Raw genomic sequence first — 13112 nt, 5'->3', positions numbered from 1 at the left:
TTTTTCGAGTTTGAAATTCACATTTTTATTTGAACACAGTACAACAATTACTCCATAATGGTGGACCGAACAACAATTCTATCCAGGCTTTCAATTTCAATGTGGCCGTTAGAAGCGAGAACTAAAAGCTGATAAAACCCTTGAGCTGCCTTATACCTCAAACGTTTGGAGTTTTTTGTATTTCCTTCACGAATAATCTTGTCAAAGCTCAGAAATACTTGTTCGTTTGTGTTTTGACACAACTGTCTCTCTTCTTCGCTCTTTTTCTGTAGATAGGCAAGCATGTTCCAACTTTTGCTAACCATGGAGTTGCTGTGTATGTTGTTCCTATGCTCCTCATTATTAAGGTCTTCCAAAAATTGAATGAGATCATCAGCAGCGTCAATTGGCTGAGGTGGATGTTTTTCTGGGGACCTGTGTTGAGCTGCAAAGGATACGTTCAGTCCTTTAGTTGGTGAAATAACTGTCTTCAAATCAGTTTCTTCCAACAGAATAGATGCCAATTCGTCGGTCCCATTTTCTTCAATAACATTTGCATCTGATCTTGGATATTCAATATCTACATCAAGTCCTCCAATATCCATGATACCCAAGTCGTTTACATTGTTTTCAGTATTTTGCTGTATTGTAGTAACATGCAGATTTTCTTCTAATGTCGGTCCAGTTTTCACTTTTTTGTAATTTCTCATAAACACATGCTCAAAATCATGATTAAATTGTATGTTAGAAGGATCATAACCACAAGGCATGAAATAGAATAATCTATCCATTGTACTTTTGTCAAGCTTGCCTTGGCCCAGATGTCTCAAAGCTTCGTCCAACGAGGTAGAGTTAAAAGTCCATTGCAACTTGGCCTCTCGGTAAGAATGGAAGAACAATCTTCAATCATTGCTCTCATTTTATCGCTGGGCACCTGAATTTCTTCATCAATGATGATATGTCCTTCTCTTCTCTTCCTTTTCTTTGAATTGGACTCTGGTACAATAGTCTCTTGTGGTGCAAATCCTATTCCATCGTCAAATCCACCAATGTCTGAATGGTTAAGCATCTTGGACTGGCAGTATTTTCGGTAATGTTAATCAGGTCAGAATCGCCAAAAATGTCAACACCTGTGATAAAGATATCATCATTAAGTGCCATACCAGTCACATTTGTAGGGGTTTCTTGATGAGTAACAATGTTTGAAATAAAAGGATTGCTGTTCACGTTAACCACCTCAAACCCAAGTGCAGAAATAGTCTCAGTTGAAGTATTTTGATCTAGGCTGGAAGCAATAAGCTCTCCATTGTCATTGGCTCCAATTAGTTTGTACCAATTGCTGACAAACTCTTGATCATTCAATAAAAGTAATGGATCAAGCACCTCTATGGAATGATCAAGAGGTTTCATTGTAATTGCTTCAAAGCGAGCAATGTTTTTCTTGGAAGGGTCGAGAACTGTGTTATCATCACCACTTCCAAGTGCAACATGTATTTGTCTTGCCCTCTGTATCATATTGTTACCTTCCGATAGCAAGAATTGTGTTCTCTTATTGTAAATGACCACAATACCAAGTAGCAAAGTACTTGATAGACGAAGAGTATATCCAGCATTCTCTTTCCGTATCGATTGACTGCTAGAGTCAACCACATGATTTGAAGTATTGCTACTAATTTTCTTTCCCTTAGATATGATTTCATCAGCCAGTGCTGGAATATCAACGAGCAATATCTTCTTTTTTGTAAGCTTGCAACGCTTTCCAATAGTACCGGCTAGCCATAGCAATCCAATAGGTTCTATTATTCGGATGGATGTCATGCTCAACAAAGAATAGTAAGCAAGGCTAAATTACTCTACCTTTCTTTGAGAGAAGGTCTTTACCAAAGAACATGATCAAGTTGTTTTTTTGTTGTGAGCGGTTTGAAGTACAAATGGCATGCTTTCCATCCCTTGCTAGCCTTACTTTGAAAAATATATTACCAAACCGATCACCACAACAAAAAAATAACATCAATACCACTCATCAAAGTAAGGCTTGCCTTTAAACTATAATGTTATACTCGGCCACAATTCGTGCACAACATCGCCGTTACGCAAACAGAAATCCAAGTATACAGCCAATGGTATGGTCAATCATGTAATCTGAGTAACGAGAGGTAAAAGACGAGACTTGTTTGCTCACACTGTGTCATATCGAAATGGAATAATCTCATTAAATGGCAAGTGAGCAGTGAAGTGAATGGCAAAGCAAGCAACAAGTAATATCACCACACGGACCACCAAATTTCTTGAAGAATTTCGAACTGTGTCATCACTCAAACGAGAAATTGATTGTACAATCGCGAACATGATGAAACTAGTGACACCATAATTGCAAGCAATGAAATGTCTTGCATCGTATGCCCAAAGCATGCTTTCCATCCAACCAAAAACTCTAAATAGAACAAATGAAAGTACACATCGTATGACGAACACAGACCACTGAATCACAAACAATGTCTTGAGAAGATAAAAGAAGCTCAAGTTCTTGCAGCAAAGTAACAATAATATGACTCCAATCACCAATGAAATCAAGTTGGGAAAGACCAATGGAGAAATGAACATGGGAAAGACCACCAAGTGAACAAGACTAGGCACAGAAATGTTTGACAGGGTTCCATAGATTAATCTTCTTGGAGAAAGACACAAGTATGGTTCTTGCTGTGTTTCTCCGAGACATGATCCTTGAGGATTTAACCATGACATTCCCTTCAACAAATGCAAGTGATAACCACTCCAACACACAACGAATATTGAGATCAGAAAAAAGGAAAAGAGAAAGACGGAAAAGGTGTGTTGGGTTCTTGGATGGATGGTCATTTTCTCTGATTCTCGTACGGCTGCTTCTTGAGAGATTTGTTGTTCAACATGATGATTGTTTGATGATGAGAAGAGCAAGCTTGCTTCCGATGTTTCTTCTGAAGTGATTCGTTGTTCGTGTTGTGCGTTTTGGTTGTTTGATGATGAAATCATTTTTCGAAGTGTTGAAAAAAAATATGATTTCGCAGCAACAACCTCAGCACGAAGATCTTTTGCAAGTCCTCACAACATTCGGCAGCAAGATGAGGACAACGTATAAAACTGATCAAATGTTAAGACGAATCCAACAAAAAACACATCATACGACATGGATGTTGGAAGATAATTTTGACCCGTTGGCTTCCGATAATAAATTTACAACCACCCATGCTGATCGATTTTATATTCCGAATGAGACCATGTCGCGTCCTCTCTACCATAAATTCGTGATGGGCTCGGAACGATCTAAAGGTCTACTTAATGTATTAGGATTTTGCATGTTACACAAGAAATTGAAAAAAGAAAACCAAACATTGATTTGGAAAAATCAAATCGTGGAACGCATCGGTTTGCAGCTCACCATGGTGAAATGTAACAGTATTAATTGGTCCTCAGCTCCGTCCTATAAAGGAGGTGTTGTGAATCGATGGGGAGATGATTGGTGTGTTTTGTGCATTGAATTTAAAAACCCAGAAAATGATTCTACTAAGATTGCATATTTTGACTTGATGCCTGAAGTGCACGATATTTACAATGAAACAACACTTAGCAATGGTGTACATGAATTCGATCCCTCCAATCTAACTCACAAATCTGAATATCAAACTATTGATGAAACTGAAACTAATAGGGAGTTTATTTCAAAGCATGATCCACCCCTTGAAAACACTACTATTTTGTGCGAGACGATATTTAAAGTCACTAAAGAAGTACTATGGGAAGATCAAGCTGTCAATTTTGTTAAGGAGCAATTTACTCAAGAATTCAAACATCTTCTTGTGGAAGAAACCAGAAAGTTCTACTCAACATTTGAATAACCAAATTTTATTTATTTCCCGCGATGTGCGAGATGGACCAGGCACAACTAGGTTCAACGAGAAATGTTGAGCTTTCGTAATACTAGCTTTAAATACACCACATGCCCATTATTGTATTAAGTGGGACAGTTTTTACCCATAATGTCTACTGATGTGACTTGTCCAGAGCATATCTCTAAAACCAAGATTATGGATGTGCGCGATAGAGAAATCGAAACTGATCTTATTTCCATGGCCATACATACTCAACACTGCAATACCTTTCAAAAATTGTAGTGCACATTGCCAAAACCTGAATTCATCTCTAGTCATAAGAAAAACAAAATCCAACAACCACCACTGAAAAGGACGGACGAGGACACCATGTTGAAGTCACAAAATCCCATCAATTCATCAGCTCTCAACACGCTCCCACAGACTCAACAACCATCCAATGAGCAGCAGGACAAAGAGCCAAGAATTTTCATTCTTTTCAACATGCTCAAGTTGGAGAAACCCATTCATCCTCTCCTATGCCTTTTGATTCATGTTTACATGATCATTCAAACTTTTTCATTAGGAATTTCTATTGATTATCATTGGGGAAGTTACGGTAGAATCGTTCAACATGTGTTGATTTCTTTCAGCTCATTTGGCGTTCAGTTTCTTGAATACTATGAAGGATTTATTGCCATTCTGGCTGTGGCTATTGTATTGCAACTTGCAGTCATGATTCTATTAGTGGCCACATTTCGAGCGACCATTCACGGCAAATATTTGAAAGAACTTCGAAAGATCTCTCGACTCGCATTTGCAACCATGTTCTTTCTGAGTTGTCCACTTACTTATGGAATGGCTTTGGGTTTTTGGGATTGTAATTATTTCTCTTCATCATTCACCAATCAAACAGAGATGGTAGCTTTGAGAAAATTTCCATCCATCCCTTGTTGGAATTCTACCAATTCTGTTCTTGCCGTCCTGTCTCTCATGTTGATAGTCATTCAAATGGTGACTTCATTCATGACCACGACCGTATTTTGTGATACTTTTCTCACCTCAAAGTCTCTTTTTGTTTTGGAAACACCTTTCATCATGTCCTATGTGATGACTTCGAATCAATTATACATTATTCTATCCATTGTTACGCCCCATCATGTGATGTATTTGAGACCCATCTACTATATTCTCATTTCAACATTTTTTTGTGTATTATTATTGAGAAATTTACCATTCCTTAGAAGAAGAGCAAATACATTCTATGGAGGTATTGGATTAGCTCGAGTTGGAATTGGAATTGCATCACTTGTATCATCAATTTTAAATCCATACGATGAATGGCAATTTGGATTAGGATTGTCCTTCTCTCCACTCGTTGCAGGCTTGTTAGGATTTACACTTGGATGTCTCATCACAGAACTCTATACACTCTACCTGTTTAAAAAAGGTAAAAACGCAATTGCAGAATGTATTGAACAGCAGACGACTATGAGTGAAGATCATGAATGCCCAATGTCTCATTATTTCAATCGATACACCAAGCATGTGAATTGCTTTATTCGAAGTTCACTTAAAACGACTCATCAGTCCAATGTACAACTCATTGAGGATGTGTTGAAAGTCCTTCAAAAACAACAGAAACATCACTCCATGGATGCATTGAAAGACTTACCATGTAGCTCTCTCATGCTTCTCTCCTTATTTCTCTCAAGTTTCAAAAAGAAGCACTCGATGAAATTCAAATTTTCAGAATGCTTGTTATCGATCGCCAATCAGAAATGTCCATCCTATGACTATTTTACAAGATATACCATATCTTTTAGATTTAGAGAACTTCAATATGATGGGAAAGCAAGTTTGGCGAGTACTGAATTTGTACTGAGTCGTGTCAAATCCAATATTCCAAAACTTCGAAAACAGACCTACCTTTTTTGGAAGCATATTCATTTAGGATTAGATGTTCATCAAATACTTCAAAACATGTACAAACTCTCGCAAGAATGTGAATTGTCTCTTTACAACATGATAAGGGAACGTGAAGACGAAGACCTTATCAAACTCTATGCTTCATTCATGGAAGAATTTAAATTTGAAAAAGTTACAGAAGATGAATTTTCTCAAATAGAAAATGAATTGCTCTTTGGAAACGACCAAACACAGGATCAAACGTCATCACTTGAATCCTCACAAGAAGAAGATTTTGTCTGTAACCAAAAAGAAGCATTTTCTAGCGCCATTCGTAAACAAGTGGGTAATGACAAGACTCTTATTGGATTATTGACCTCTGTGTGTTTCATTGCTTTTTTGTTTATTATGGGATTGGTGACTTGCAATCTTGCCTCTACTGAGAAGCATGATTTTAATTCCATCATGTTGAAATCATCACATGTGAGTGCACTTCCTTATTTAACAGTTTCAGAAATTGATGTTTTATGGAATACCTCGTTGGGCAATATTACAAGGACTGAGAATATTCTTAGTAGAGGTGTGGGATGGATCGATAGTTTTGTCAATTCCTATGAAACAGATGTTCCTTTCACGATGAAGCAAAATGTCAATAATTTCTCAGAATATTTTGTGGTAAGTTGCACTGTCAATAGATGATATGTAACATTTCTTTCTTCACCATAGTTCAAGACTTCCACCCCTCCAGTTGTTAAAAAGACATCTGTCATGTGGTTTGTGCAAAGTACGTCATTGAATTGCATTTAACAATTCCAATTTACTATTCCAAATTCATTTCTCAATCACATAGAATTGAAAACAAGAATAGATGATTTCGTATCTCACTACTCTTCACAAAACATGAACACAACCATTGAAAATTATCAAATATTATCCATTAATTTAGACACTTCTACTCGGGCGATTTCACATTTTATTTCTTCGTTAAGACAATATCAATCAGAAAGCATTGAAAAGAGTACGATAGAATTTATTTCGTCGTTTTCTTCTGTTTCTGTTTTATTCATTCTCTACGTGATTTGTAACTTTGGAGTATGTTACATGTTCATTCGAAAAAGAAGTGCCATATTGAATTTATTCAAAATGATCCCAAAAAAAGAAATCGAAAAAGTATTGGAAAAGCTGTCTCAGAAAATGGAATTCAAAAACATATCAGAAGCAAGCGATCGAAAGAAGAATTCCTTTCCCAAGCATGTCATTGTCATTACCTGTCTCATTTTGGTATTGTTGTTGTTATTACCTGTTTAGGATTGATTCTCTATGATGGTTTGAAAAAGTTGAGCACTGAAAGAATTTATTCGATCAAGATGAATCATCAAGCAAATTTATTCACCATTTCTCAATCCCTCAAATATTACTCTTTGCAATCCCTGTTGACACGGGTCGATAACCAATCCGTGGTCTCCAATCACAACAAAAAATCAGCTACCAATTACCAAACGATCACTCAACAAGTTGAAACATTTCAAAAAGAATGGAACTCTCTCATTCATGGCTCCTCTCAAGATGAATTCTTTTCTTTATTAGGATTCAGCCATTCGATGGATAGAATATTAACAGGAACATCTTCAAACAATGGTGCCTCTAATCAAACCAATGCTACAGCTAGCGCTACACTTCCACTCACGACTCTTGCAAGAAATTTATTATCCAGTACTCTGAAATTGAATACACTATTACTGAACAGCTCAAACGTGTACATTCCCAGCAACATGGATCTTAACGAATACTACTACAACAACATTTACATGTCCTCCAATCAATTCATGGATAGTTTATTACAATTAATGCAAAACACATTTGAAGAATTCACAGTCACTGGTCAAAGAGATTTCATTATTGTTGCCTCGCTCTTGTCCATTCCAATTCTTGCTCTTCTCATGTATTTGATTTATCACTATACACGTTCCATTTCACATGAAAATCATCAAATGAGATTACAATTGAATCATCTTCCTTGGGAAATTCTCGATTCGACTCTCGACATTCATAATTTTATCTTTCATGGAACTTTGGTCAAGTATGATTTTGAGAGACAGCTACGTACGAAAAAAGTCAAAAACACAAAGGAAAAGGCAATTTTGGAAGCATGCATCACGGGTGCTGTGATTTGTTCTTCGTTTGGAGTTGTGGAAATTTTCAATACCTCTGCTTTGAAAATGTTTGATTATCGTTCAGAACAAGTAATAGGTTCTCCCTTAGAAAAACTATTTGATAAGAATTCATATGGAGTATTGATTCCAATTTTAACCAAGATGGGATCCTCTTTGAATTCGTATGGAGAAAATGTGGAATTAGTAGGAATGAGAAAGAATGGAAGTACCTTTCCAGTGGAATTGAGAATTTCAGTGTCCAACTTGGAAGGAAGGAATATCATTTCATGTTTTTTGAAAGATTTAACCTCTGATAAGGAACAAGTGAAACAATTGGACGAGGAAAAGAAAAAATCAGAATCACTGTTACTCACAATAATGCCAGAACACGTTGCTCGAAGACTCAAATTGGGTGAACAATTCATTGCAGACAAGTTCGATGACGTCACTTGCTTATTTTCAGATTTAGTGGGTTTCAAGGAAGCAAGCTTATCCATGTCAGCAATTGAAATTGTAGGAACATTGAATGATATTATTAACAAATTCGATGAAGTCTGTATCAAGTATCATTTAGAAAAGATTAAGACCATTTCTGAAAAGGTAAGCTTGTTATGGTATCAAGTAATATTCACAATGGAATGGCACTCACAATGATGATAGTACTTTTGCAGTGGTGGTCTGAAAGAAAATGAAAAGTCCTTTGATCTTCCTCATACCGAGCGCTGTCTGTTGTTTGCCATCGACTTGTTTGGAGTGATGCATGCCTTTAACGAATATTCAGAAAAGAAGCTGAACATTAGAATTGGAATTAATAATGGTCCAGTTGCTGCTGGAGTTATCGGTGTTGTGAAATTTGCATATGACTTATGGGGCGACAATGTCAATATAGCATCAAGGTAACGTAATCTATGATCATTTGAAATTATTCATCCACAATGTATATTCATAAAGAATGGAAAGTACTTGTCCTCCATCTCGAATCCAAGTCACACAAGGAGTCAAAGAACGATTGCAAGACAAGTTTATATTTGAAGAAAGAGGATATGTCCAGATAAAAGGAAAGGGAGCAATGAAAACATTCCTTCTCTCGGATCGTTACCATTTGAATCCTGTGGAATGAGATGTGGAAAAATTGATTGTACATTCATGTTTTTTGTAAATGATCTACAGATTTTTGGACCTACCCTGGCAGGAATGATAGCTGACAGTTTCTCATATCGTTTAAAAAGCTCAGTACTCAGTTGTAGCTTCATTAATTTATTGATACAGCAAGCCGGAGTCGGCATTACGATTTTTAATAGAAAGAGTGACAGAATTTCTCATCAAATGAAATGCATTGCTAAGAATTATATTTATCACTGTAAAAAGAGTTGGCACGACGAGAATTGTATTTGACTGTAATTACCCTTATAATTGAGATGCATCAAATGTTCTTGGTGCGTCCTCATCATCGTCTTCGTCTCCTCTCTTAATCAATGAATCATCAATATCCTCCGTTGATTTTAATCCTCGCTGCTCGCTCAAAATTGAATGAATTGTCTTTACATTGAATAAATAAACCTCAGCAAATTTCTTATCGAAAGCAATGGCATCCTCGACTGTTGGAAAAGGTATTGTATCGAGCTCGTTGGAAATGTTTGATAAATAACATTCTTCAATAGTATGCTTTGTCAACTCCTCTTCAGGAAATGTATGAATCTTTTCCTTAGAATAAGAATTCTTTGTTGCAAGACTGTTGAATAGAGAATTGATTCTTGTGAGACTACGAGAAAAATAAGAGCTTCTATGGTAGCATAACTCCATTCCTAAATACAAATAACACTCTGCCAGGTGCTTCCAAATTGAAGAGCTTCTGACAGATGTTTGATAGCATGTGTCAACAAGTGTAAATCTGAAATCAAAGCTAGTGGTCTCTGAGTTTTCACTTTCTGTGCTTTGAGAGTGTTGCTTTGGTTTTTTACCGTCCTCTTCAAGTATGAATAAGAGTGAATCTTTACAATGCAAACATTTCTGCAACAGCAATACTGAACTTGTTACCATAGAATTTGCCTCATCCTTTGAAAGGAAGTGTTGTGCCATTAGTAGTTGAGTTTGTGCCTTCAGGTCCCATATAGATAGTAGAAAGTTTGCTTTGTGGGAACGTGGTATTCTATTCGATTTTGCCATCTGTTGATTGGTGTCTAAAATTTCTTTTTCAATCACTGAATAATAGGTTATTACTTGTTGTATCACTGTTCTCTTCAAATCTTGAGAAAATTCTGACTTTTCATTTATGCAATAGCAGATGACAATTTTAAATAAGCATCTCATGAACGCATCTAACAGTTCTCTTTTCAATACTACAGGTATTTTAGATGTATTAAACTTTTTTGGAAATTGATACACGACATCCTTTGAAAAATAATTTTGTAAAAATTCATCCTCTGGATGCATGCTAGGATGTTTAAAATCTATGGATGAAAAAATCAACTCCATGACTTTTAGATATTGTTTTTTAAAGTATAGATGACCTATTTCCCACTTGATGTGATTGGACTGATCTCTTTCATAGACTCCGGATGATGATTGATGTTTCAAAATATATTATTTTCTGTTCCGACGCCCTCCGAGGATGCATACCAATTTGAATAATGCATTTTGGCTCTATATTTTATCTCTATTGGTTTTATCCATTCGTCTCTTCTTGAAGGGTCATTGGATGGTACAGTACTCACATCCTCATCATCGTCAGCCAGTGTACACCAATCCGATAAGGGATCGGATGGAATCATTTTTAATTTCAAGAAAAAAAACTGTTCTTGGTTCCAAAGTGTGAAAGAGCAAAATGTGATCCACTTTACTTGACTGACAGGATGGCCTTTCTCTTTTTACATAACTCTCGAATTTTGTTCTGAGGAGCAAACACCTCAGATGAAAATTGAATATTATCTAAACCAAAGTTATAGAGTTCTGTTTTGTGTTGATACACACCATTTCTGATTTCATACATTTCTTGTTGTGAGAAATCTCTACTGTCTCGAAAATCATCATCTCCACTTGATTTAATATGAGGTATGATTGACGTTCTTTCTCTTGCTTCCATATCTTCAATGTTTGGAATTCTGGTTTTCATATCTTGCTTGAATGCCTCAAACATTTCCTCAAGAGATAAATACCACTTTCCATTCCTGATGTTGGGAATGGAATCAGACAATAGTTGTTCGGTCTCTAATCTCTCTACTCGTTTCACTTTTCGTAAATATTTCCTTGGATATCTTTTCTTTTCTGGTATTTCTCTAAAAACTAGTTTGGTTTCAATGATGTCCTTAATATTAGAATCAGCATTCTTTTGCTCTGGTTTGCATTTGTTCAAAATAAACGATATTTTTGTTGCATAATCCCTATTAATTCTTTCAATAATCTTTCTCTCCTCGAGAGATGCACAGTTTGGATCCTTTTCAATGATTTCCCTAAATTTGGTCAGCTCTAAAGTAAAATTCTCGACCTGATTTGTTAGAATTGAATTCTTATGGTTTAAGGTGTCTACTTTTCGTTCCAATTCTGAACATTTTCGTTCGTACTGGTCCAAATCGCTCTTATAGCTACTAACAAGCTTCTCATTCATATCAAAAAATTTCTTGAAATGACCTTGTATATCTGGTTGCTCAGACAAACGCGATAAAAGTTCCTCTGGTGTGACAAATGTTGGTTGAGAGGGTTTTGGTTCACTAATTTTGCTGTATCTTTCTTCAAAATCTCCGTCAAAGTCAAATGTTTCATCTTCGTCTTTGTCTCCATATTTATCTTTAACGGATGCTTTGACGTAGCTCTTTTCATTATTTGCTTTCTTTTTTGTCGAATAATCGGATTTCTTCCAAAACAAAATTGCTTTCTTTGATGGCAACTCAGATGATGGCAACTTGGATTCAGTAACAACAGTTCTATCCTCAACTGTTTCAGATATTCCAAACCATAAATTAAATCCAAGCAAAATGAATGAAATTAATAATGAAAAGGATAAATATGTAATCAATGAGTTGCGAAGGTTGATAAGTGTCAGTCCCATAACTACTCCAACCATGATGCAAGAAACAATGAGAGAAACAAAACTGAAGGTATTTGCCACTTTGCAGCGAGTCACTGTTGTTGTCTTTTGTTGTACAACTTTCTCTTGTATATTCAAATAAGGAGGAGTAAAAAATGAAGAATGTATCGAATTCAGAATCTTGTCATCAGCCAAAGCAGGAGTATCTTGAGAGGTTTTGTTTGAGTCCTCAATTTTAGTGCTCGTTGTTTTGGAAAAAGGGCTTGACAGATTTTTTGAAGCATTGTTGCTCTCTTCTCCCTCTTGGGCTATTCGTACCGAGTTAGGTTGTTCAGTTTTTTGAGGTTGTTCAATTAGAGTGGATGTGGGTGTCGTCGACTCGTCATGCTTGTTAACGGATTGGGATAATTTCAATTCAGTGTCTGACGAATCATCTGAATCATCCCATTCCGAGGTATCACTGTCATTTGCATCTTGATTAAATTTCGTAGAAATTTTTACCTCCGAAGTATCTTCACTGTCATCAGATTGTTCGTGAAGGGTTGATTTGATTTCGTTTTGTACATCTTTCTTGTCTGGTAAATTGTCATCATGAATGTCGATTTTTCTTTCAACTGTGTTATCCAAATTTTTAAAAGAATCATTCATGTCATCCTCGGAATCAATGTTTTCGTTTTCATCGTCGTTTAGAGATTGGTTTGGCTTTAAATAATTTATTCCCGACATTCCTGTCAACTTCCTTCGTTGCTCCTCTAAAAGCTTTTTAATTGCTTCAGCATCCATTGTAGGTTGTTGATTTTTAATAGTGTTGCTGTTGTTGGGAGTGCTGCTGTCATGGTTGTTGTCGTCCGATAGATCATCCCAATCACTGTCTGAATCATCATTTCTCTTCTCCTTGTTGTTGAGGATATTAGCGAACTTACTGAGTTCGTGACTAGGCTCTTCCGAGACATTGATGTTGTTGTTGGTTTGAATCCTTGTGTCGTTGTTGCTGGTGTCGACTGTGGATCCATTTTCATCACTGTTATCCCAAGCTTCTTCATCATCATCCAACTTATTGGAATTTGGTGTTGGCAGTTGGAGTTCTCCGTCAGAATCACCAAAGTCGTCCTCGCTCGTGTCGTCAGCAAAGGCAGAGAGTTTATTCTTCATTTGCATCATTTTTTTGTATTGAAACCGACTGATTCAATAAATAATTTT

The 13112-nt window shown here is 36.3% G+C and overlaps 7 protein-coding genes across 7 annotated transcripts; 3 read left to right on the top strand and 4 right to left on the bottom strand.

Annotated features, from left to right (window-relative positions):
- Positions 1-47: 47 nt before the first annotated feature.
- C9374_002012 (uncharacterized protein) lies at positions 48-770 on the bottom strand (the record flags this gene model as incomplete). Its single annotated transcript, XM_044691384.1, has 1 exon — positions 48-770. The coding sequence occupies one exon, from the start codon at positions 768-770 to the stop codon at positions 48-50; it is 723 nt and encodes a 240-aa protein (XP_044550969.1).
- Positions 771-1005: 235 nt separating this feature from the next.
- On the bottom strand, positions 1006-1870 carry C9374_002011 (uncharacterized protein; the record flags this gene model as incomplete). Its single annotated transcript, XM_044691383.1, has 2 exons — positions 1006-1775; positions 1837-1870. The coding sequence occupies 2 exons, from the start codon at positions 1868-1870 to the stop codon at positions 1006-1008; spliced, it is 804 nt and encodes a 267-aa protein (XP_044550968.1).
- A 1144-nt stretch (positions 1871-3014) lies between these two features.
- C9374_002010 (uncharacterized protein) lies at positions 3015-3854 on the top strand (the record flags this gene model as incomplete). Its single annotated transcript, XM_044691382.1, has 1 exon — positions 3015-3854. One exon carries the CDS (start codon positions 3015-3017, stop codon positions 3852-3854), a length of 840 nt encoding a protein of 279 aa, XP_044550967.1.
- Positions 3855-4217: 363 nt separating this feature from the next.
- C9374_002009 (uncharacterized protein) lies at positions 4218-7043 on the top strand (the record flags this gene model as incomplete). The annotated part of the gene is made up of 3 exons (XM_044691380.1): positions 4218-6410; positions 6462-6519; positions 6586-7043. 3 exons carry the CDS (start codon positions 4218-4220, stop codon positions 7041-7043), a joined length of 2709 nt encoding a protein of 902 aa, XP_044550966.1.
- Positions 7044-7102: 59 nt separating this feature from the next.
- Positions 7103-9008, top strand: C9374_002008 (uncharacterized protein; the record flags this gene model as incomplete). Its single annotated transcript, XM_044691379.1, has 3 exons — positions 7103-8488; positions 8549-8784; positions 8840-9008. 3 exons carry the CDS (start codon positions 7103-7105, stop codon positions 9006-9008), a joined length of 1791 nt encoding a protein of 596 aa, XP_044550965.1.
- Positions 9009-9295: 287 nt separating this feature from the next.
- Positions 9296-10321, bottom strand: C9374_002007 (uncharacterized protein; the record flags this gene model as incomplete). Its single annotated transcript, XM_044691378.1, has 1 exon — positions 9296-10321. One exon carries the CDS (start codon positions 10319-10321, stop codon positions 9296-9298), a length of 1026 nt encoding a protein of 341 aa, XP_044550964.1.
- Positions 10322-10724: 403 nt separating this feature from the next.
- On the bottom strand, positions 10725-13073 carry C9374_002006 (uncharacterized protein; the record flags this gene model as incomplete). The annotated part of the gene is made up of 1 exon (XM_044691377.1): positions 10725-13073. The coding sequence occupies one exon, from the start codon at positions 13071-13073 to the stop codon at positions 10725-10727; it is 2349 nt and encodes a 782-aa protein (XP_044550963.1).
- Positions 13074-13112: the final 39 nt, after the last annotated feature.

The sequence above is a fragment of the Naegleria lovaniensis genome (assembly GCF_003324165.1).
Source record: "Naegleria lovaniensis strain ATCC 30569 chromosome Unknown tig013, whole genome shotgun sequence".
Classification (NCBI taxonomy): Eukaryota; Heterolobosea; class Eutetramitea; order Acrasida; family Naegleriidae; genus Naegleria; species Naegleria lovaniensis.
Note: the sequence above shows the minus strand (reverse complement) of the source record. Positions and strands in the feature narration are given on the sequence as shown.